Source organism: Trachurus japonicus, chromosome 1, assembly GCF_045865225.1.
Source record: "Trachurus japonicus isolate A0001 chromosome 1, Traja_1.0".
In the NCBI taxonomy this organism is placed as follows: domain Eukaryota; kingdom Metazoa; phylum Chordata; class Actinopteri; order Carangiformes; family Carangidae; genus Trachurus; species Trachurus japonicus.
The window spans coordinates 34786679-34811154 of NC_140907.1; the positions used below are offsets into that span (position 1 = coordinate 34786679).

Genomic DNA, 24476 nt, shown 5'->3' on the forward strand with positions numbered 1-24476 from the left:
ATGGTCATTTTTAGTTTGTTAGAAAAGTGTTAATGTGACGACAGGTGTAAGACAAGAGGTTGTTGTTGGCAGCGGTGTTGAACTGGATGGTATTGTGTTGAGAAGTATTTCTAATGTGAACGTTTACAGACATTAGGAGGAAGAGTAATCAATGAATGGCCTGATTCCAGTCTCTCTCTCTCTCTCTCTCTCCGTCGTCTCTGTCTCAGTCTGTCTCGTCTGATAAGAGCCGATGTGAAGACTCTGCAGGTGAACAACAAACTGTCTGGTTTCATTTAGAAATTACGTCCTGTCATTGGTTTGATCCAATGGAGAAAAATAACGTTAGTGTTGTTGTTCGTCCAGTTTGTGGTTTGATCTCATTTCTATATACACTAACATGTTTTACTATGAGCAGAGCGGGCCCTAACTTAAAATTTCAGGAGGGTAAGCAAAAAAATTCGGGGTGCACACTGTAAATGAACTTGCAGAGCAAATATTCACATTTGTCATGACACCTATAATGACAGATTCAATATTCTTTGAGTCGCCTCTTCCAGATTTTACCGGTTGCAAATTTGCAAGTAGATGAAAAATTGACTTGCACTGTCTCAAAATTTAGGGGCAAAATGCCGCCATTTAGGGGCAGCCTGGAGCCAATCTGAAAACAATGTGTCATTATTCATTTGAGGTTTTTATCTTTCTTTTCTTTTTTTTACTTACTATATTTGAGGGACTATTGCAAAAAATGTGTGTTTATGTATGCATGAGGTATATCTGAATATTGTTGCTCCCTAATATTGACATCAATTCCCTCCAACCTTGGTAATAATCACATTTTTGACTGAAACACGGTCCTTTTAACCTTTTAAATCTTTTAAGTCTTAAATTTATGAGCTTCATAAACACAGAATATGTGTTAGAGCTGTTGAACTGTATGGTTATTAGGTTGTGGGTGTCCCTTATAAAGTGAGCAGGGACAGTAACATGTAAAAGTAGGAATTCATAAGGAGGAAGAGCTCCAGAGGAACCACACGTACCGTAGGCTACTAATTAAATTAGACACAGTTTGTTGATTATGGAGATTGTGAGTAAATCTAAGAACAATTAAGTGTGAAATTGCGACAGGAAAAAAAAATCAGTGATGCCGCAGAGCAGCAGTGTGGATCCTGGGGATCAAGTAGAGAGTCAAAGTGTGTGTGTGTGTGTGTGTGTGTGTTATGAAGTTAAACAGACAACTGGTAAAGAGCTTGAATAAGCACGAGACACTGCGGCAGAAAAAAATGACACAAAGCACACACACACACACACACACACACACACACACACACTGATAGTATGAACTAACTGCACACTGGGTGAGTCACACTGATAATTAAATTCCCACTACAGACTAATTTGCAAATCCACACACACACAGAAACTCCCTCCTCCACACACGCACACACACACACATCCATCTTGTTCAGACAAATACAAACGTGTGCATGTTTCATTATACTTGTGAGGACCTTCACTCTCCGACCTATAAACCATAAACCATAAACCACAAACCCACATCTGAGCTGCGTCGTGCTCCTTTTAAAGGGATAGTTCAACATTTTGGCAAATTGGCCCATTGCCATAATCCCTATACTCATAGCAGTAGGTTCGTTACCTTTAATTTGTCGGTGAAAGCTATTTTTAGAACGGCGGAGCAGAGCCGTGAGCTGCTCAGAGCTACGCTACGGAGGCTCATGGGATTTCTTGGTTTCCCTCATCAAACTCATCAAATACACAATCCAACAACTCCAAAACGCTCTGGTGGACAAGTTGTGACCTGCACATTCACCACGCTATGAGATAATAACACAACGTTACCACACAGAGTTGTTTTAGAGGGAAATTCATGCAAAACCGCTGATGCACGTTGCCTTCAGGGACAGTTTTTCATCAAGCAGTCTCTGCAATTACCTCTAAAACAACTCTGTCTGGTAACGTTGTGTTATTATCTCATAGCGTGGTGAATGTGCAGGTCACAACTTGTCCACCAGAGCGTTTTGGAGTTGTTGGATTGTGTATTTGATGAGTTTGATGAGGGAAACCAAGAAGAGAAATCGCATTAGCCTCCGTAGCGTAGCTCTGAGCAGCTCGCGACTCTGCTCCGCCGTTCTAAAAACAGCTTGCACCGACAATTAAAGGTAATAAACCTACTACATTTAGGGATTATGGCAATGGGCCAATCTGCCAAAATGTTGAACTATCCCTTTAAGTGCGGCAGCGATGTGCCGTCACTTTGAAGGATTCCCCCCTCGTCTGTCAGCGTCTGGTCCTCACAGGTACAGAGAGAAACACACACACACACACACACACACGTGGGTATACTAAGTGCATCATGCCTACTACTCACAGCCTCTCGGTGGCTCTGGGGATGTTTCTGGGCACAGCGTGGATCCCCAGGCCGTGACAGTCCACCGTGTTGCCCAGGCAGCTGCAGGCGGCCGGGCACGCCTGCACGCCGCCGCCACCTCCGCCTCCTCCTCCCACCGCCACCGCCACCAGCAGCAGCAGCACGAGGAGGAGGTGGAGGTGGAGGTGGAGGAGCCTCGGGGCCACTGTCACCGCCGCCGCCGCTCCGTCCCGTCCTCTTCTCCCAGCAGGCATCCTGATCCTGCGGCGCTGCAGATACAAACCTCTTCCTGAGTGACTGACTGAGTGAGTCTGAGAGTGAATGAATGAATGAATGAGTGACCACTATTGGTGATGCCTCCTTTTAAAAATGAATTAAAAAAAGAGAAGAAGTGGAGGAAAAAAGCCTCAAGTGCTCAGAGTGAAATGCTTGAAGAGGCGGCAGCAGCAGCAGGTGAAGTTCAGCTCAGACTCAACGGCTGCCACTTGATCCCAGAGTGGCCTCTCTCAGACACAGAGGAGAGAAAAAACACAAGTATATATCCTCTCCTCCTCCTCCTCCTCCTTCTCCTTCTTCTTTTTTCTTCTACTTATTCTTCTCCTCAGCTTCAGAGCTTCCTCCAACTGCCTTCTCTTCTCCTTCTTCTACTCTGTGTGTTCTCTGCTCCCTCCTTCTCTCCTTCTCTCTCCTTCTCTCTCTCCTGCAGCCGTACAGTGTGCTCGCCTCTCCTCTCCCCTCCACTTTTCATTGAGTCATTGTGCGCTGAACAGTGAGCCACTAGAAAAAAAAAAAGGAAAAGAAAGGGGGGGACTCCCTCACTCCCTCTATCTCACACACACACACACACACACACAGAGCAAATCATCCATCAAAAGCTTTTACAAATAACAGCACTCAGACTCCTCCCACGCCACCACCACCACCACCACCCCCAGTCACACACACACACACACACACACACACACACACACACACACACACACACACACACACACTTACACAAACATACTACACACACACACTACACACACACACACACACACTTACACACACACACTACACACACACAGCAGCACCCGGAGTGAACTCACATCTATTCAGTGACAGCAGTAGCGGAGGAGCCGGCACCTACAGTGACGGCAGCCTTTTTCTCTCTCTCTCTCTCTATCTCTCTTTCTCTTTCTCTCTCTTTTTACCTCCTCTCCTGGTTTCTGTCTGTCTATCTCTCTCGAAAAGAAAAAGAAGAAAAGAGCCTAAGGCTGCATGGACATGATGAGAGAGAGAGGAGAGAGACAGAGAGAGGGAGGAAGGGAAGGAAAGAGAAGGAAAGAGAGGGAGAGGAAATCGTGATCAGGCTGAAGCATCCGACCGGGAAGCTCCAGGGGGAAGGGGGGAGGAAGGAGGGGAGGAGGAGGAGGAGAAACAATTTGTGGAGAGACGGAGCAATAAATGTGAAATAAAAAGACGCGTGGGGAGTTTCTGCTGTGTGTTCAATGTGATAATTTTTTTTTTTCCTTTTTCTTTTGGTGCCAAACCAGCTCACCAAAGCTGCTGCAGGAACTTGGGTTGTTTGATGGTTGGTTGGTGCTGGTGGTGTTGGTGTGTGTGGAGGGGAAGGGGAAGGGGATTGGGGGGCAGGAGGGGAAGGGGAAGGGGTGGGGGGGGTCTTATGAGACTGGCATAACTGGAATGCCATAAGCTGCCACAGAGCTTACTCAGAAGTCTATTATGAATTCACTGGCAAGGCTTTGAAATTCAAATGGAGCCTGGCTGAGGTTTTTTTTTTTTTTTTTTTTTTAAATCTCCACAGAAACGCTGGCTTCAGCTTTTGTGATTGCCATATTACCAAGGAAAAGAGAGAGAGAGAGACGGAGAGAGAGAGAGAAACAGAGAAAAAGAGAGAGCGAAAGGAGGATATTAAAAAAGAGAAGAAAAAAAAAGGAAAAGAGGAATCTGAATCATCAGGGACATGGTGGGGGGAAAAGCCACCAAAAACATAAACCTACTGTACTGTAATTGGTGAAAGAAGGAGCCAAAAATAATCCAAAATCCACAGAGGAGGCAAAGCTGCAAATCCTTCTCATTTCAGAGGCCTGGAGCTGTGAACATTTTTGGTATTTTTTTTTGGCGGGGGCGGTTTATGAATGAGTTTTTACCGTTTCATATCAAAGCTGCGTGTCCTGCTGCCAGACACTTAAATCACTGACGAACTGGTCAGAAGCAGAAACAAAAACAACTTTAGACCCTCCAGGTGGCTGAATAAGGTGAAAAACAGACATTTGCTCTTTTGTTTCTTCATCGTTTTCGACGCTACATTACGGTTTCGTCAGTCCGTCCTGTGGTTGTGGTTGTAGTAGTGGTGTATAATCACATTTCCCTCTTGAGTAACAGATTTGATTTGGCGTTTTTTTTGTTTTGCAGTGTAACGACCGGCGGCAGCGGTGGTGGCGACTGGAGGGGCAGAGGAGTTTCTCCAGCTTTTTATTTACCAACCATACATGAGTGATTATTGCTCGTGGCCTCACTTTGTCTTCTCCCCACAGACTCGGTGTGACAGGTTAATTTAACCAGCCGCTCTTCAGAAGTGATGGAAAACAAATTGGCCACAGGCGAAGCCCGGCTGCCTCCTTTGTGCGGCTGAATTGAATGAGTCACTCGGCGATAATCTGCAACAAAGGGAGGAACGAGATGTTGACATCTCCAGGGGGGTGGACCCCTCTTATTTCTGGGGCCATAATAGCTTTCTGAGGCAGTAGTGGGGGGTGTGTGGAGGGGGGCTTTTATTGCAGACGCGTCTGAATTGATTTCTGGAAGGACGGAGCAGATGCTTTTGTCTCAAACGCATCAATTCAAAGTCTCTGCAGCGAAACGTCAGATTTACAGAGTCTGATGACTGAATGAGCGACGACAGTAAAAACATCAGTGTGTTAATGTGATGAAGTGATGACGTGAAGCGGCGGCAGCTACTCTCCTGATGGGATTTTTACAACTTCAGCACACAAAGAAATATTTCATTCAAGCGCAGGTGGAAGGGAAGATATTATAACGTCTGAAACTGTGTTGAAGCACGACGGCTTCATTTCTTTATTCAAAGAGCTGAAACAATCAATTTATCCACTGACATCACACTATTAGACCACTGATTAATCACTTTCAAAGGACAACTAGGAGTTTTGGAAGTGAAATTCTTGGACTGGCGCAAGACGGACGAAAGCGAAAGAATGTTTTCATTGATCAAGAACGAAAGTCGGAGGTTCGAAGACGATCAGATACCGTCGTAGTTCCGACCATAAACGATGCCAACTAGCGATCCGGTGGCGTTATTCCCAAAACCCACTGGGCAGCATCTGGGAAACCGAAACTAGGAAATGCTGGGCGAGTCGACCACTAAATATTAATATCAGAATAACTATAAAGACAAAACGATATATTTATTGAAAATTGACCCATTAACAAGTGGATAACTTAGATTCATCCACATTAATATGAGACTCTTTTATAACCAAAAGCAAACTCCTTGGGGTCTCTTAAAATCAATGGAGCCAAACAGTCACTTTATGTGTTAAAAATCTGCTATTTTAATGTGTTTAAAGAAGATTTGAAGATTGAAGTTGACATTTTGTTTGATGACAAGAATTAGGAGTTCATACTGTTGAATGTAAAGAGGGTGAAAAATTTAAAATGGCAAAAGAGGCTATTTTAAATGGGTGTGTTTAATATCATGTCAATGTCAATGTTAAAAACGTGGTGTACAGCTACAAAATATATCTTCCGACATTTTCACACCTGACTAAGAGGACTCGGTTCGATTGGGGGGGGTGTTCATTATTTGCTTCGGTTCTGTTTTCACGCTGCCGTTTCTGAAGCGAACCAAACTTTCTGGATAACGTTACACAGTTGAAAGGGAGCGCTCACCGACTGGACAAAGTAGAAGGGGAAATCCTCCCAAACATGGAGCACATTCGGTGGCGTGTTGATTGTCATTCATAGAACCACGGTTACCTCCGTCATCATCTGTTTTGGAGATTGTGTTACTGCCCGTCCAAAAAAAAGTCACCACTTGGTTTAACTAAGCTAATAGGTCAGAGCTTCCCATTGGATAATTACTGCATGGATGATTATGTTTCAACCTATCTAACCCTAACTGATGCAGTCTCATTTCTTAAAGAACCATACTGGAAGACGCATCCTGTGGTCGTGGAGAAGATGTTCATCTGTTTCAGAAGGGTAAAATTACTGGCATCAAGCAAATATCATAGGATAGGAGTGAATATCAAACATCTAAGGAGATTTCTGAGACTACTAAAATTGGGTTACGAACTGTCCAACGCATTATTAAAGGGACAAAGAGAAGTTTGTATTTGGTTATAAAAGAGTCTCATATTAATGTGGATGAATCTACGTTGTTACACTTGTTAATGAGTCCATTTTCGATATATATACTTATATCGTTTTGTCTTTATCATTATTTTGATATTATTTAGTGGTCGACTCGCCCAGCATTTCCTAGTTTTGGTTTCCCAGACGATGCCCAGCGGGATCGCAGTTTATGGTCGGAACTACGACGGTATCTGATCGTCTTCGAACCTCCGACTTTCATTCTTGATTAATGAAAACATTCTTGGCAAATGTTTTCGCTGTCGTCCATCTTGTGCCGGTCCAAGAATTTCACGAGCGCGCAGAGGCTCATGGGAAATGTAGTGTGAAAAAACACTTTCTGAAAGTCCTCATAGTCCCTTTAAAGACTGAACGGAAAGTGGGGAACCATCATCTTCAAGGAAGAAACGTGGTCCAATGTGACCACAGAGTCCAGAACCTTCACCCCATTGGGAATCTCTGAAAAATAAATTCAACTTTGGACGGAAATAAATGTTGTGACATTGCAGAAGCTTATTGAAACGATACCAGATCAAGAGTGTGCCGAAATGAAAGCTAAAGGAGTCCAACGAAATATTAGAATGTGTGACTTTTTTTTTGGGGACGGGCAGTGCACGATCGATGACGGAGGGGTTTTGGTCTGTTGAGCGTTCACACTGCATACAAACAGCAGCAGGGTTTTTACTTGCCCACGTTTTCAGGTGGACCAGAGTTCGCTTGTTTGTTCCTCACCAGAGTTCAGATGAGCTTTCACACCGGGACAAACGAAGCAGACTCTCCCAGAAAGCTAACCGTGGTCGGTTTAAAGCGAACCAAACAGCTCTTCCCAAAACATTCATACATTTCTAAGTATTACTTACTTACTTTACCATGATGTTACAATGATAATTTTACTGTTTACTGTTGTTGCTGTGTTTTTTTTAATATAATCTCATCTTTTATCTTTCTATGTTTTATTATTAAAGCAGAAGTAAGTGATCCAGTCGTTTTGGCTAACTTCCTGTCAGCCGATGGAGTCAGCAGTCCCCGCCCTCGTCCCTATGTCACCACATTCACGCGCATCCCTTGGCTGCACACACAGAGAGGACCGCCCCTTTATGCCGTTCTCTCTCCTCATTGGATAAAGGTTGTAGGATACAAGGAAAGTTTTCTCCTCGGCTTACAGCAGAGCAGAGTGACTGACAGACCCGTGTTTCAGACCAAACACTCTATATAAGTGATTGCTGTCGGAAGATAGAACGATTTAAGACTTATATTAACACAAATATTCCGCTTACTTCTACTTTAAGCAACAGACTAAACTTGAATAAAGGTCCTTCAACAGTTTCACTGTCAAGTCCCAATTAAAGAGCCTGTTTCATCAAATTCACTGTAGATAGTTTATAATAATCATTGTAAAATTTGAAGTGTCTTTGCTCTCCATCCTCCACATACTGTATGTGTAATGAGATGTAATGTCAGTGGAGGACTGAGACATTACCTTTAATAAACTGGCCTCCCATTGGTGCAGCACTGCAGCCGTTACCTTCACCTGTGTACAGGTGACAACGAGAGGATTTACAGGTTTAAAGCTGCTGAGTCTCTCCCCTGCCTGACCTCTGACCTTCCTGGAGGGGAAGAGAGAGATTTTGTCTGTGAGCATCAATAACGTATGAGGATGAGCATCATACCAACCAATCATAAAGAATGAATGAGGTAACAGACTGCAGACAGAAAACACTAATGAATTTTCCGTCTCATTCTGACACATGAGGATCAATAATTGAGAGTTCAGTTATTGGCTAATAATACAACTCATAGAGAAGCTGATGAACTTAATTGTGACAAAGGTTCAAGAAGCTCTGTTGGTCAACTACGCCCCCTGGTGAACAAACACAAGCACTACACCGACAAAAACCTTACAATCTGTTACAATAGGAGCTTTCTCACTGACAACACACTGCTGGAAATGATTCAATCAAACATAACAGGCAGTCTGTAGGGAAACATAGAAAAAGTTTTAATCCGAAGCGGACCATTCGCCAAGGAGTTCAATGTACAGGGTTCACTTATTTTACACCAAATTACAAAAAAAAAGAGAAAAACAAAAAAAGGGTACCACAGTTTAAAACCACATGGTGCAACGGCCACAGATGAAGAGCTCTGGAAGAACTGGACAAAAACTAAAAAGGGAACTATTTCTCCTCATCTTATTGGCCCATATCAACAAAGAGAAGTTAAAAATGGGAGGAAAAAAAGGAATGGAGAGGGGGGGGGTTCACTTTTTCACTTTCGTTTTCAGAAGAACTCATCAGAGACCGAGCACAATCAGCAGAGATCAGAAAAAAAGAAATGTTTCACATTTACATGAAGGGAAAGAGAGGAAAGCAAACAGACGTACGACACTGACACACTTCACACTCTCAGGGGCTTCACATCATACATAAAGATCTGCTCTCATTTAAGTGACAAATGTGTTTAAAAAAAGAAAAAGGCTAAAAAAAAAGCCTTAAAATTTGCTTATTTTGTTGCTCAGTTCCATCCACATAAGAAAACATTTTTGTACCAAACATAAATAAATACAACAGAAACAGATTCAGCTCCATTTTCAAACTGAAGAGGAAGACGAGACGTAGTGAAGAGGAGGCCGTGTCGTTCCAGAGGTGACGTTGTGTCGTCGCTCTGCTCAGGTCAATTCAGTCAAAAAAAATAAAATAAAATAAAATAAAACAATGATAACAAAGTTAAACAAAAAGAGCTTCTTCTTCAGTCACGTTCAACACCTTCATCACCTTCAACAAACCCATCGTAACAACTTCCACAGCACCTTCACATCAGGATGCACCGACAACAGACTCACAACAAGTCACATCTGGAGGAAAAATGTCCAAACTTATAATATTAGAAATAAAAACAATAATCAAATCAATCAATCATGATTTTCAGATTCTACCATCACTAATGAACACAAGCGCTGGTCCTGGATCAGCCTGATGATGCTGCTGCCGACCTTTGACCTGCCTGTGCCGGTGCATCCGTACTCAGCACACGACAAATTGAGCAGACGTCAGTTCAGTATTTAAAAAAGGGACATTAAGTCACATTTTTTGTGGAAATAAAATCCCATAATGCACCTGTGTTGTTTTTAATAATTTGTTTACACACCAGAATAAAAGGGAAAGTATGAGGAAGTAAAAATCTGCATTGGTTTGACTATTTTTTGAGACATTTTTATGGGTTTAAATCACAATTTTGTGAATAAAGACTGGATTTTGATTAAGCAACAGACTGAATATACGTATTTATATTCAGCAAAGAGAAAAAAGTTACTTAATGTCCCCTAAAAACATCCTATATGACGTCGGACATTAAATCCAACATGAACATCTGTAACAGGCTGTTTCACATACAAAGTGCTCCTGCTCATTTCCATCAGAGTAAACACTTACAAAAAAACACCCCTTCAACTTTCATTTAAACCATTAAACACATGACAAATCAACCCTCCATCACCAGCTGAAGGAAAAAAAATAAAAATAAAAAAGGTATAAAAGTCCCATGAGATTTTTCTGGGGATGTAACATTTCATATTCCAAACATTCAGCCCTGTGAGAGCGATAGAGTTGATCAATAATTGAAAAAAAAAGAAAAGAAAAAACACATAAATTGACCTGCAACAGCAACAACAGGAAGAAGTTTTCACCCAAATAAATCGTCCAGAAACCAAAAGACAGTAACGACTTGTCACACAATCACATTCCCAATAAGAACAAAGTCTAAAATACTTTAAAACACACACACACATACATACATATTGAGATATAACATGTAAACATATTCTACAAGCTACAGCAGACTGCCAGCTCAGATAACTAGTGGTCACAGGTTCTGATACAGTAGAAATGTATAATAATAAGCTTCAAGTCAAAACTGGCACAAACAGCTCAGAGCCAGAGAAACCAAACCAGAGAAAAGACTGAAGTATAAACAAAGTACCATGTGACATGATGAGTATTCATGCTTATGTGATTTTATAATGCAGACTTGTTAACAATAATGAATAATAATAATAAAAGATAATGTCTGATTGGATTTTAAAAGGATAGTTCAACATTTTGTCAAATTGGCCCATTGCCATAATCCCTATAGTCATAGCAGTAGGTTCATTACCTTTAATTGTCGGTGCAAGCTATTTTTAGAACGGCGGAGCAGAGCCGTGAGCTGCTCAGAGCTACGCTACGGAGGCTAATGGGATTTCTTGGTTTCCCTCATCAAACTCATCAAATACACAATCCAACAACTCCACAACGCTCTGGTGGACAAGTTGTGACCTGCACATTCACCACACTATGAGATAATAACACAACGTTACCAGACAGAGTTGTTTTAGAGGGAAATACAGAGACTGCTTGATGAAAACTGTCCCTGAAGGCAACGTGCATCAGCGGTTTTGCATGAATTTCCCTCTAAAACAACTCTGTCTGGTAACGTTGTGTTATTATCTCATAGCGTGGTGAATGTGCAGGTCACAACTTGTCCACCAGAGCGTTTTGGAGTTGTTGGATTGTGTATTTGATGAGTTTGATGAGGGAAACCAAGAAATCCCATGAGCCTCCATAGCGTAGCTCTGAGCAGCTCATGGCTCTGCTCCGCCGTTCTAAAAATAGCTTGCACTGACAATTAAAGGTAACAAACCTACTGTAGTGCTATGACTATAGAGATTGTATGGCAATGGGCCAATTTGCCAAAACGTTGAGCTATCCCTTTAAATCCCAACGTACCATAACAACTGCAGCGACCCTGTGAGCTCCAGAGATGAAACTCACAATCATTTTCAAAAAAGTGCTGTTGAACAAATTAAACCTGACCAACCAGACTTTATTTATTCAGAAATGTCACAAACTGTCCCTGATTCTTGTGTGTGGATCCTTTTAAAGTGCAGCCGGTGATTTAAACACACTAGTTTGAGAAGAAGTGGATGTGTGAAGTCTTGTTCAGTCTCATACTGATGAATGAAGGAGCTCTTGACTGTGGTTTGGCTGCTCTGGCTGAAGCTTAATTAAACTGCTTTACATTAGTCACAGTTATATATTTAAAAAAAAGAGACGTACTACAATGAAAACATGAGGATTAATTAATAATATTAATACTGTCCCAATCCGGTCTGAGGTGAGGAAGAGGAAGAGGAAGTTGTTTTTTTATTTACACTGAGATCTCCTGAGCAGGAGAGAAACACATCCTGGTCACAGAGGGAGAGGCCTGATGGGAGGGAGGGAGAGGGAGCGATGGAGGAGGGAGGGGGAGGTGGAGGAGGGATGGATGGATGAACGGGAGATTTGGTTTTTTTCCAGTTACAACTGAGAGCTGACAGAGAGTCGCCAAAAATACACACACAAGTACCAGTACGTGTCATGTTGTTATGTTGTTGTGTGTCCTCTGGTAGCTGCTGCAGCCTCCTGGTTTGTTTTTTTGACATTGTGTATTTACCGGAAACAGTTCAGGCCGGATGTGAAGAGTGTGTGTGTGTTTGTTTGTCTGGTGTCAGGTGAAGCAGATCAGATCAAACCTGTGTCATACCTTAGAAACTCTCAGAGCTTTACTGTCAGTGAAGGTGAAGTCTGGGTTCTTCACCACCAGACCGGCCTTCCCCATCACAGGACCGGACAACGGGCTGTTCACCTACACACACACACACAGCGAAATTAAAAACAGATACATCCAGTACAGGTTAGTGATTGATTAAATCCAGCTAAATTAATTTATTGTATAGATTATAATGACAAGGAAGTTAATTTATGAATAGAAGCTGGGAGTACAGTACTTTCCGGACTATAGAGCGCACCTGTATATAAGCCGCACCAGCTAAATGTTAAAAGAAAATACATATATAGGCCGCACTTGAATATAATATTTTTTTCTATACATTTTTTTCTATTTTTTCCTTTTCTTGTTGAGTGTTTTATTATGTAATGTTTTTTGGAATATTGTGCACGATGTGTCACCTGTTGACCTAAGAGTATATTAGAGGCTCACTGCTTTCACCTGTGTGTTAGTCTGAGGAAGGGTCTTTGAGCCCAAAACATGACACTCCCTCCTTGGGTGATAATAAATTATTTTGCTGGTGTGCGGATTTTTTCTTTTTCATCATTGACTTTTTATGTCCGGCACCCAGCTTTTCAGATTTTGGGATGTGCGTGCCTTTTCTATGTTTCCGCACTTGAATATAAGCCGCAGGTTTTCGTGTTGTAACATGAGATATTTACACAGAAAGACAGTAGGGAACTGTGCAAGTCCGCTCGCTTTTCCGCTGTTTTGGTTACGCTCCTCTCGCCCAAGTGCATTTGTTTACAACGAAACCGGCGAAAAATCAATAAATGGAGCGACCGGATAACGTTACATAACATATACGATGTTACAACATGTGTGCTTGTGTAGTCTTGACCATCATAAACACAAGATTAGTACAAGAAACTGGGGGTAACAGTGATGTGATGAGTGGCTGACTCACTCCTTGAAGGACGACGTTTTCTTTCCCAGCTTTCCTTCCCGTCCGGCTCACGACTTCAGGAGAGATGTGTCGGACTCGCCGCTCCGCCGTCAGCTGCTCGCCACGAGCTTTACGCTGTCATCAGGTGTCAATGTTACAGACAGGAGCAACTCAGTAAAATAGAACATCATGGAAGAGTTTATTTACAGTAGTTAAAGTCAAAGAGCCCCAACCAAGTATTGAGTGCATATAGACGGATTTACTTTTTCAGACGGCAACATTTCCATATTAAAATGCTTCTTTTTTTTCAATTGGTCTTTTGTAATATTCAATTTTATGGAAATACTGAACGCTAGGTCTTCATTAAATGCGAAGCCATAATCATTACAGTTAATACATAAGGACATGAAATGTTTCATTCTGTGTGTAATGGGTCTATTATAATGTATTAGTTTCACTTTTTGAATTGAATTACTGACATAAATAAACTTCTCCATGATATTCTCCTGTATTTATTATTATTATTTTATCACATTTAGTTTGACTTTTGAACCTTTTGAACTCTCCTCTCCTCTCCGTACCTTGATGAGTCCTCCAAAGGAGCGGGAGCGGGGGTGTTTCTTGCTGGGGGGTGGGGCGCCCTGCTTCTGCTCACTGGTCGGTGTGTGTGAGTTCGTCTGTTTGACCAACTGCACAAAGGAGAAAGAAAAGAAACACACACAGACACACACACACACACACACACACAGACACACACACCCAGGTCAGAGAGGTGGTTGAACAGAGTGGAGATGCAGGAGGAGCTGAATGTTTCCGGTAGTCGACCTGTCTGACGAGCTTCTTCTTCTTGGCCGAGTCGGGCATGTTGTGGTGGACGTGTCTGAACAGCTCCTTCAGCGCCTCCTCCGTGTACTGCTGGGCCGGGGATTGAACCTGCTCCTGGGGGCCGGGGCCCAGGACCGCCGACCTCTTCAGGGGCAACGCCGTCCGCTGGGCAGGAGAGCTGCTCGCCGCCAGCAGCTCCAGGTCGTCCTGAGAGACACAACACACACAGTCAGGATGAGAGATGACTCATCATCAGTGCTACAGTCGAATCGATTGAAATCTTCAAGGCGCCGCAGTTAAAAACTCACCTGTTCCGACAGGCCTTTGAATTGCATGGCAACTAATTATTGTCACTGTTTTATTTTCTCTTCTTTTCGTCCTCTATTTATATGCTGTGTTGTTTTAAAATGTTTTGTGAAGCACTATGTGACTTTGTGCTGCAAAAAGTGCTATATTAATTAAAGAGAAAGTTCAACATTTTGGCAAATTTGAATGGTACAGGTCCCCTGTCCCTCATCAGACTCATCAAATACACAATCCAACAACTCCAAAACGCTCTGGTGGACAAGTTGTGACCTGCACATTCACCACGTTATGAGATAATCATGTTTAATTATTAGGGCTGACCCAAAAAAATCGAAGCTTCGAAGCTTCATTCGTTACCATGGTAATCGATCATGAAGTCCGTGATCGATTTTTTTTTTTCCTTTTCCTTTTTGAGACCGGTTCTCATCGGCAATTGTTACATTAAAATGAGTAGGCTACTTGGCATCCTGGAAACCTGCCTGATTTTGGAGATATGCAGTGTTTGTTTGCCATTACTTTCATTATTTCCACTACGAACGCGCATTGCCCCCCCCCAGACGTTACGATCGTGTACACCCCGGCCATCGAAGCTTCGATTTTGATCGATTTTATGTCCGCGAAGCTTCGATTATCAAAATATGATAATCGGGACAGCCCTATAATAATTATGTTACATTACAACACATGAAGCAAATACTCAAAACTACTTGCGCTTTTGAAATCACTCCGCCCAGCCGCCGTGTCTGGAATGTGTAGTTCCGGCTGCATTTGCCTCTAAAACAACTCTGTCTTGCAATGTTACATGATTATTTCATAGCGTGGTGAATGACAAGAAATAACAAGTAATTGCGTCACAATGTCTCGAAATAGCTGAGATTTGTGTAGAAATAGCTCAGAAATATCGGTCAATTGCAAGAAGACTTGGTGGAGAAAAGTTCAGGCCTTTCCCAAAAAATTCAAAGCATGAAAAGCACATGTAATCTTTAGCCTTTATGAAAAACATGACATTTCTACGCAATTACTTGTTATTTCTTGGCTATTTCTTGACATTATCACATTATTATTACATAATTAGCAGCCTGTGAATTAAAGGGTTACTGTCACCGAATATTTTTTTGTAGCCTTGCTCAGGTCTGTGCCTCTTGGGGCAGTTCCTTCGACCTCATGGATCTTTATTTATTTAATTCAACACAGCTGGACTCAAATGAGGTGTCAAAAGAGGAGGTGATTCTGCTCTGACAGCATTTTATTTCATTATTCATCATGTTTCCTCCTCAGAGAGATGAAGTGATATGACTAACCTTGGTCTGGAGAACCTTGGTCCCACTGAAGTGAACTCGGGCGTATTCCCTCAGGTAGACGGGAGCCTGAGGAGCAAACACACAGGTTAACCCACAACTAGTTCACTATAAATATTATTTTAAATTGTTTTATTGTTTGTATTGTGTGTGTGTGTGTGTGTGTGTGTGTGTGTGTGTGTGTGTGTTGTGGTCAATAATCACCCTGAAGAGTTTCTGGGAGTGTTTGATGAGGAAGGCCATGCTGCTGTTGAGCTTCTTCAGGTTGTCTTTCAGGTCGCCGGCCGTCATCTGGAGCAGGACAAGAGGTTAGCACTATTAAAGGGATAGTTCAACTTTTTTTTTTTTTAAGTGGGGTTGTATGAGGTACAAATGCCCATTAAAAAGGGATACTTCACCCAAAATCCATAATTCACCAATTGTTTTGTTTTGTTTTTCTTGTCTTTGTCTGTCCGTTGTTTGTGACTAGTCATGTGTCACATTGATTTTGGGTTTGGTCCGTCTTTGTTTATTGTCAGGATTTCTTTTTTTTGGTTATTTGTAGGGCTGCCCCCCGAACAAAGATTTTCTTCTTTATGGCGATTAATCAACTAAACGGCAGCACCCGCTAATCGTTGAAAACAGCAGTGATACGTGCTTTCACGTCGGAGTCTCCAAACCAGTAACGTCTGTGACAACATCGGAAAAAGTCGCTTTTTACAAAAAAAGATTTTGTTGTTTTTTTTCCTGCGACCAATCGACCAATGAAATTTTGTTTGACTAATGACTTTTTGGTCGATTATTTGGGGGCATCCAAGGGGGCAGTTGTCGGTCTGAGAAGTGAAGTTCACTTCCGCGTTCAAAAAACTGCAATCCCCCCGGCTTCCTCTGGGGGCTGGTACCAGAAGGGAGCATTCTCCATAGACCCCCATGTTAAAATCGCCGACTTTACGTCCTCAATAAACATGTTAAAAGCCTGGTACCATTACGTTTTTTGGTCTCAATCGATAGTTTCTACCCCCGCACACACTCTGAGGGGGGTGAATTTTTTTTTAACTCTACCGTTTTACTGTTATTAGGTTTAAAATTCTGGCCAATTAGGGCGCGAAAACGTTGAGTGACAGGTCCGGAGACCGCTGCTACGAGGCCAGTGGGCGGGTTCTCGGCCGGCCAACGGCCGCACCGCTCCAAATATGTAAAGTCAAATCCAACATGGCGCGGCTCAAACCCCCGTAGTAGCGGCACAAAACAGACTCACCAAAACCAATGGGTGACGTCACGGACGCTACGTCCATTCTTTTTACAGTCTATGGGGGCATCCCTCCTTATTTGTAAAACAGAGAATATGATTGTTTTACATGATAATTGGAAAATGACAAATAAAGTGTTTATTAACTAACTCACTCAGTCAGACCCAAACAGCTGATAGGAGAACTGATCCAGCGAGTGAGTTGGTTTGTCCCTGATAAACAAACGCTGATTAATCGTCCCTCATTAATAACAGTCAATGCGCCGGTGTTCCTCAGCGGCGGGGGCAGAGACCTTTCTACTGCAGATATTAAACTTAGTGGCCATTTGTAGCTCATACAACCCCACTTCAAAAAAAAAACTGAACTATCCCTTTAAACTTAAAGCTCCCAAAAGCTGCGGTTTGGAAGTAGAGCTCTTACGTGTCTGGGCCAGAGGAGGTGCGGGGCGAACATGAGGGCCAGGTTGAAGGCAGACATCTTGTTCTTGTCCTGCTGCTTGGCGGTGTGGTAGAGCAGGTCCAGCAGCAGCTTCAGCAGCGAGCGGTTGGCCTGCGGCAGCAGCAGGAAGAGGAGCTGCAGCGCCTCGATCTGACGCTCCTTGTTCGGTATCGCAGTCTTGTTGCCTTGATCGTCGAATAGAGTCATGTCTGGTAGAGGGAGGAGGAAGGAAGGAAGGAGGAAGGTCAGGAACAGACTGATCTCAGTGGGTTCACACTCTTTTCTTGAAATCGTTTCCAGGACATTTTCAGCTGCTACAGTCGGACAGACATTTAGTTTCTACGCCATACACTACTTCATCCCCCATCCCATTCATGCTTTGGGGAAGTGTTTGTTTCTATGTTTATTCCTCTCATTCTCTCTCCCAAAAGTCTGATTTAAAGGGATAGTTCAACATTTTGGCAAAGTGGCCCATTGCCATAATCCCTATAGTCATAGCAGTAGGTTCGTTACCTTTAATTGTCGGTGCAAGCTATTTTTAGAACGGTGGAGCAGAGCCGTGAGCTGCTCAGAGCTACGCTACGGAGGCTAATGGGATTTCTTGGTTTCCCTCATCAAACTCATCAAATACACAATCCAACAACTCCAAAACGCTCTGGTGGACAAGTTGTGGCCTGCACATTCACCACGCTATGAGATAATAACACAACGTTACCAGACAGAGTTGTTTTTCGGGCTAGCTTGTTGGTGAAAGTTATTTTTGGCAGTGCAAAAATAGCTTGCACCAACAATTAAAGGTAACGAACCTACTGCTATGACTATAGGGATTATGGCAATGGGCCAATTTGCCAAAATGTTGAACTATCCCTTAAAGATGCACAGTCTGTGGCTCTAACTCATGAAATTATCTCTTGCATGCTTAGAAATTATGATAAATTTGCCATAGAATAATGAAAACATCAGCTCTGGTAGCTGGTAGGGATAAATCATTTTCCAGGACATTTGACATTTTTTCTCATTTTCCATGTGTTTTCCAGGAAAACTGGCCAACCACTTTCCAGGTTTTCCTGCCTTTGACAGATCCTCTTCCACAAAATCTTCACTGATGAATTTCTGGGTTTTTGTTCTTTTAAATGATGCCGTTACCAAACATACGACTAAAACCTGACAGAGCGCTGAAGTGAAAGTGTCTGTAACAGATGAGAACTTGCTATAAAAGTGTGACATGACGTTTATCTGCGCTCCTCCTACCAGCGATCTTGAGGTGTGCGTGGAAGTGTCTGTGTGTGAGCAGGGGCTCGGGCAGCTCGCCCAGGAAGGTCTTGAGCAGCGTGGCCACGTCGTTGGGGTGAAAGTCTCCAGACTCCAGGTCCACGTCGGCTCCGCTGTTCAGCAGCTCCCTCAGCGCCTGCTGCCGCACGCTGTTCCCCGGCACCCGGAACAAACCCTTCACGTGCAGGTCTGAGGACGGAGAGCAGGCAGTAAAACTTTACAGCATCTGGTGAATCTAATCCTGTTAAGTCTGTCTATTTGTTCTCTGCCTAGTGTTTATTTTAAAGGGACAGTTCACCCAAAATTCAAATTTCACTCATTATCTACTCACCCTCATGTCGACTAAGGGCTGGGAGTAGTTTCAGAGTCCTCCGTGCCTTCTCTGAGTTACGGGGGGGGGGTCCACGCAGCAGTATTTGTCCATATAATGGTTTCTTCAACTTTCTTCGTCCAAAAAGACACACCAAAAAACATCCAAATACCTCCATAGTGCTCGTCTGTAATGTCCCTCTTGTATTGAAGCCCCAACATGAGAAATTGTTTGGAAAAAAATTAAATAAGTCTATATTTTAAGCTTGTTTGTAGCGGAAGCTCCCAGTGTCTCAGTTCACTGCTCTTCCTGTGTCAGTGCAAATCTCTCATGATTTGCACTGACCGGCGGAACAATTTATCATGTCGGGGCTTCAATACAAGAGGAACATTACAGACGAGCACTATGGAGGTATTTGGATGTTTTTTGGTGTGTCTTTTTGGAACGAAGAAAGTTGGTATCCATTGACAACCATTATATGGACAAATACTGCTGCGCAGACCTCCCCATAACTCAGAGAAGGCACGGAGGACTCTGAAACTTCTCCCAGCCCTTAGTCGACATGAGGGTGAGTAGATAATGAGTGCAATTTGAATTTTGGGTGAACTATCCCTTTAACTAAGTAGGACACAATCAAAACATGCTAATCCATATGCTGTCAATGCAATCCTGTAAAAACAGCCTTGAACCACGTACTTTTGCTGAGGTACTCGATGAGCTGGTAGATTTGGGCGATGCAGATTTCTGTCAGCGGGGTCCCGAACACAACGCTTTTATCTGTGATGGCAGCAGGAGGGATGAGAAGTTAGAGAGTTATCGTGCTGAAACACATGTCAGAGAAACTGTACTCCCGTATTCAATCTAATAAGAAAAACTCAACAGATAAGATTAGATTAAAATGGGAGAAAGAATCTCAAACTGTCATCACAGAAGAAGAGTGGTTGAATATATGCTCTGTGCAGTCAACTTCCACTAGTTCTGGTCTCTGGAGAGATTTCTATCTTTTAAAAATATTATTAGCAGCTAGTAAGAAAACCGTACTCGAAGCTGGTTACAGACTACACCAACCAGCAGAGTCAGACTGGATCAATATTGTGACCAATATCCAAAATATGGAAAGGATGACGTTACGTTAAATCTACAGACTGATAAATATTTGCACTATTGGGAAAAATGGATTGTGTACATGTCCAAAAGAGATGCTCATCGAGCCATCGTTGTATTTGTAACTCCACCAGTATAACGTCTGAATAAATGTATACCGTAGGTGACCAACTGTTTGTTCTATGTCTCTCTGTATGTTGTCTATGTTCCTTCTATAAAAATAAAGTACAAAAAAAAAAGAAACACATGTCAGAGAAACTGATACTTCTGTAACTAGAACTTCTATTCCTGCTGCAAGTTTGTCTCCAGAAGAAAAGCCTCACCACAAACAAAGGCACAGCAACACAGGCTAAAAGCTGACAATGTGTACTGGGGAAAAAAAGTAAAAATATGGACTAAATTTATAATACTCCAATGGTATTATGGTAATGGAAGAGAAAAAACAACTCTTGGTGTTGTTTTGTAGGCTATATCAGCCTTTTCACTGACCATTCAGTGATTTTTTCATTTTTCATACAAACATACACCTGTCAAACAGTTACTAATTTAACATGGGATGTCTGTTGGATGTCATGTGTTGTCATACATTAACTCACTGTGTTTTAAAGGTCCAGTGTGTAATAATTGAGGTTTATTGGCAAAATCTGAATATACTACCCATGAATATATTTGTATAAGTGTATAATTGCTATGAAATCAAATGTGTTTGGTTTCCGTAGCCTTAAAATTATTCTTTTATATCTACATATAGCAAGGATCTTGCTTTAGAGACTGTCAACATCTTGCGCCGCCATGTTTGTACGGCAGCAATGGAAAATCCAGCCAACCAGAGAGCTCATTCATAAATAAACCAACGAAGGAGGGGAAGGAAACAGCAGACATATGGTAAAATGGTTTAGATCTTCACCTCATCGCTCCATGCTCCTGAAATACTCCCAGTCGTGGCAAGCACGTTTTGTTTTTTTTGTCCTCAGAGGCCACCGTCACTTTGCCGACGGGAGGGGTGAGTGCGAGCGAGCGAGCGAATGAGCGTTGCAAACTAGAATCTGAACGCTGGATATCACGGTTCCCCCCCCCCCGTTTTACACACTGGACCTTTAATGACGCCATATTCAATGATACCTTTGCGTTTGAGGAAGTTGAAGGAACGGAAGAAGCCTCCGTTTCCGCCCGTCGGGGTCTTGGGGCCCTCTTCGCCGAGGAGCTGGGAGAACTCGGTCCCAGGGAGGTCGATGAGCCGAGTGATGTTACTGAGCACCAGCTCCAGGAAAACATCCGGGCACTCGTGGCGAAGTTTCTCCACAAAGAAGTCTGGACTGAAGATGACGGGTAGTCGGCCGGCACGAGAGCCGCCCGGGGATTCCTCACGGTTGATCACCATACTGCACACTGTTCCTCTGGGGTGGGAGGAAAAGACAGATTGAAGATGTAGGCTAGTAGTCGCCTCTTAGTGTATGGGAGGAGATCATAGACAAGCTTAGCTGAAGGTTTATAATAGATGAATTTACAGTTTGTTCGTTTTTGTATCTATCTTGCCTGCCCTAAACCATTTGCCTCTAGGATTAATAAGGTTGCATTGTATTGAAAAATGCAGGGTTGCAGCAAGACTGAATATAAGAGCTGAAGAGTGTATGCACAGTAGCAGTAGCCTAATGCAAGTCACCATGTTTCTAAAGCGGTCCGCAGAGTTGCTGCAGGGGGGTCATGACACCTTTGGTTGATTATACAATTTTTTTGTTTGTTTGTTTCTTTTGCTTTGTTTCCAAATGTATGCAATTTGGATAGCTTGTATGCATGATTATCATTCAATTGATAGACATTGTTGATATTGGCATTGGTATCAGTTAACAAGATCTGTTTATAAATGGCGGGCGGCACAACCATGAATAAATGAACCTGTGTATTAATTGAATAGCTGAGTATTGAATCCAGGTTATGTTTATACATGGTAGGCTAATATAATAGACAATTTTATAAATATTTATAGTAGGGGGTCCCTGCTTCATCTCTCCATCAATTTGGGGGTCCTTGGCCAGAAACGCTTTGAAAAACCCGTGCCTAAAGGATCAGATTACCATAGCAGATGTGATAAATAAAAATAAAGCTGCAGAAGGTTTGTGCAGCTGTTACAAGGAAAAACTGCATACATGGCAGCTACGAACCACTACAAATCATCCTTACATTGTCCAGAAATGGAGTTAGTATGCATGAGATCACTTTAACACAATACAATAAATTCAACACATGAGGAATCTGGGACTAATGTTTTGGGAGTTGTAAAATAAGATCATCCCTAAACCTAGAGAGTCAACCCCCATTATAAACAACAAAGACCAACATGTCTGACAATCAAACTTCACGGGCTAAACAATGGCAGAATTTACCACAGTGTCCACATAAGTATCAACATGTTAAAAAGAAAAAAGCACAGTAACAAAGTGAACATCACAGCATCTTTAGCCTCACTTTGCTGCCTTTTATTTCGATGCTGTGTAGCTTTTAAACCGATACCCCTCCGCTAACAATGCTAACGTTAGTCAACGTACGCTCGAGTATTTTTTCTTTTTAAACGTTAAAATAACTGACCTCGCTGTTTGAAATTCGAAATCCGAATTCGAATTGGTTGTTACGGTAACGGTGAAGTCGCTAAGTTACAGAAGCAGCTGCCGTTAGGATGGACGGATGACAGCCCTTGTCAATCAACCGCTGCCTCACTAACGTAAAAAGTAAGTAAACTGGCTTGAATGAAACATCGCAATTTAAAAAACTTAGCTGTGAGTAAAACAAACTCTCCGTCGATGTAAACAAAAAAGCGAAAATGAAACTCCGTCTAAATTTGTTCTTACCTGCTATTTTGAGTGTTTTCGTCGACATCCTTCCCCGCAGCCATGTTCAGTTTGAATCCTCCGCTGTTTTCCTCTAAGCCCCGCCCATCCCCGTCCGCCATTGGTCGTTTGTCGAACGTGGGTGTGACGCAGTGGCTCTGATTTGCATGTCCCTCGCTGTGATTGGTCGGTTTGAATTGTCAAAAGAAAAAACATTCATCTGTTTGTATGCAGCGAGAGAGTGAGAGGGCGACTGGCTGGCTGAACACAAACCAGTGTAAATATGCAATAAATAATGTCAGCACAGCAGCGCCTTTAGTTCTGTGGCCACGTCCTTTGTTTGAGAGTTTTATCCTTTCATTTCTTTGATTGAGTGTGATAGTGTGTCCGTGCATGTAGCCTAAGTTTGTATGAATATGAAGATATGTCTGTCTCTTGAATGCCATTGCACATTGCTTTTGCTTAAAAAGTGCACCACAAAATCTGATTATTATGACTTTTATTATCATTTGTATCAACAATCTTTTTGTTTTTTGTTTTCTTTTATATCACCATACACATGAATTTTAGACCTTCTTGTCCTTTCTGTATTCTGTCCATCTTTTATTTGGTCAGATGAACTAGCCTTACAAGAAGTGACCAAGAGCATCTTGTATGCTACATATGAGGATTCTCCCATCTCCTCTAGTGGGTTTTACTTCAACTGGTTGATTGCCATCTGGTGGACTCTGGTGTGTCCTGCAGTTGTCTTCCTGTTGTGAATGGTATTTATTTATTTTACGGGTCATCCAACTTTCTCTCTCTGAATACAGTCACATAAACTGTGACATTGAAGTTTTAAGATCAATAATAATTCATTTAATTTATATAGCGCTTTTCAGTAACCCAAAGACGCTTACAAAGAAACAAAAGAAACAGGGTAGAGACATACAGGGGGAGACGAGGGAGAGACAGTACACAGTGACACAGTAACCATAGACTGTATGGGATAAAACAGTTAAATGGGAGAAATAATATGATAAAGCAAATATTTTTTTTTTTTATTCTATTTCAGTTTAACTTGATGTGACATGGCGTTTTTGCTTGTTTAAAAAAAAAACAGAGTTAGTCACCCTAAAACGAAACAAAACGTGTAGGCTGCTTTACCATCTTGATTTTGTTTGATTGTTTGCCAAGATTTGAGTTGTTTTCTTCAACAATTAGCCTATCCAGTTTCTTAATTTTAAAACAAGCTCCAGCTTCTCTTCATGCAAAGTTTTGACTTTCATCTGTATTATTTGATCTCAGTTTGTCAGCTTTTGACAGACACACCACAGCCAGTGTACACATATTTACTAGGGCTGTCAAACGATTAATTTTTTTAATCGCGATTAATCGCATTTTTTCCATAGTTAACTCGCGATTAATCTCTATTAAAAATATTATGGCGCTTTGGACTTTCAACCCTCCAAAGTGTTATAATCTCTAGACAAACAACTTTTAGACCAGACCTAGCAGGCCTAGTACCTAATCATAACACATGATGCATGAAACTCACACAGAATTGAAACGAATTGCATCCAGTGGAAATTGCCCTTTACTTTGCTACGCCTCTGCCTGGCCATGTGCATTTGTTGACAACAGAAGCCGTCAAAAAATCAATACATCGCCACGTGCAT

The 24476-nt window shown here is 42.2% G+C and overlaps 2 protein-coding genes across 4 annotated transcripts in view; both read right to left on the minus strand.

Annotated features, from left to right (window-relative positions):
- LOC146992385 (slit homolog 1 protein-like) overlaps nt 1–2622 on the minus strand; it is a 127174-nt gene extending 124552 nt beyond the window's left edge. Inside the window, exon 1 of the mRNA XM_085785906.1 lies at nt 2369–2622. Within this exon, the coding sequence (XP_085642032.1) occupies nt 2369–2622 (254 nt within the window). The remainder of the gene's footprint in view (nt 1–2368) is intronic.
- A 2164-nt stretch (nt 2623–4786) lies between these two features.
- On the minus strand, nt 4787–23002 carry LOC146992386 (rho GTPase-activating protein 19-like). Of its 3 annotated transcripts, XR_015036566.1 has the most exons (13): nt 22840–23001; nt 21116–21390; nt 19586–19666; nt 18559–18768; nt 17290–17516; nt 15845–15931; nt 15644–15709; nt 14037–14243; nt 13793–13900; nt 13233–13346; nt 12302–12403; nt 8226–8352; nt 4787–5034 (listed from the first exon to the last, which is right to left on the minus strand). XR_015036566.1 is itself a non-coding variant. In XM_085786094.1 (12 exons), exons 1-12 carry the CDS (start codon nt 22938–22940, stop codon nt 9591–9593), a joined length of 1584 nt encoding a protein of 527 aa, XP_085642220.1. In that variant the 5' UTR covers nt 22941–23001; the 3' UTR covers nt 8726–9590. The 3 variants fall into 3 exon arrangements, 2 of the variants coding, with proteins under 2 accessions (XP_085642220.1, XP_085642208.1); XM_085786094.1 differs by lacking the exons at nt 4787–5034; nt 8226–8352 and adding an exon at nt 8726–9596; XM_085786082.1 differs by lacking the exons at nt 4787–5034; nt 8226–8352 and adding an exon at nt 11790–11983 and having other exon boundaries at nt 22840–23002.
- Nucleotides 23003–24476: the final 1474 nt, after the last annotated feature.

What these genes read in the sequence shown, in the direction of transcription:
- LOC146992386 (XM_085786082.1), bottom strand. Translation starts at nt 22,940, where the DNA reads ATGGCGGACGGGGATGGGCGGGGCTTAGAGGAAAACAGCGGAGGATTC. An exon ending in CATCGAGTACCTCAGCAAAA is followed by an intron (nt 18,769 to 19,585) that starts GTACGTGGTTCA and finishes CTCCGTCCTCAG; the next exon opens with ACCTGCACGTGAAGGGTTTG. An exon ending in CGCACACCTCAAGATCGCTG is followed by an intron (nt 17,517 to 18,558) that starts GTAGGAGGAGCG and finishes TCCCTCTACCAG; the next exon opens with ACATGACTCTATTCGACGAT.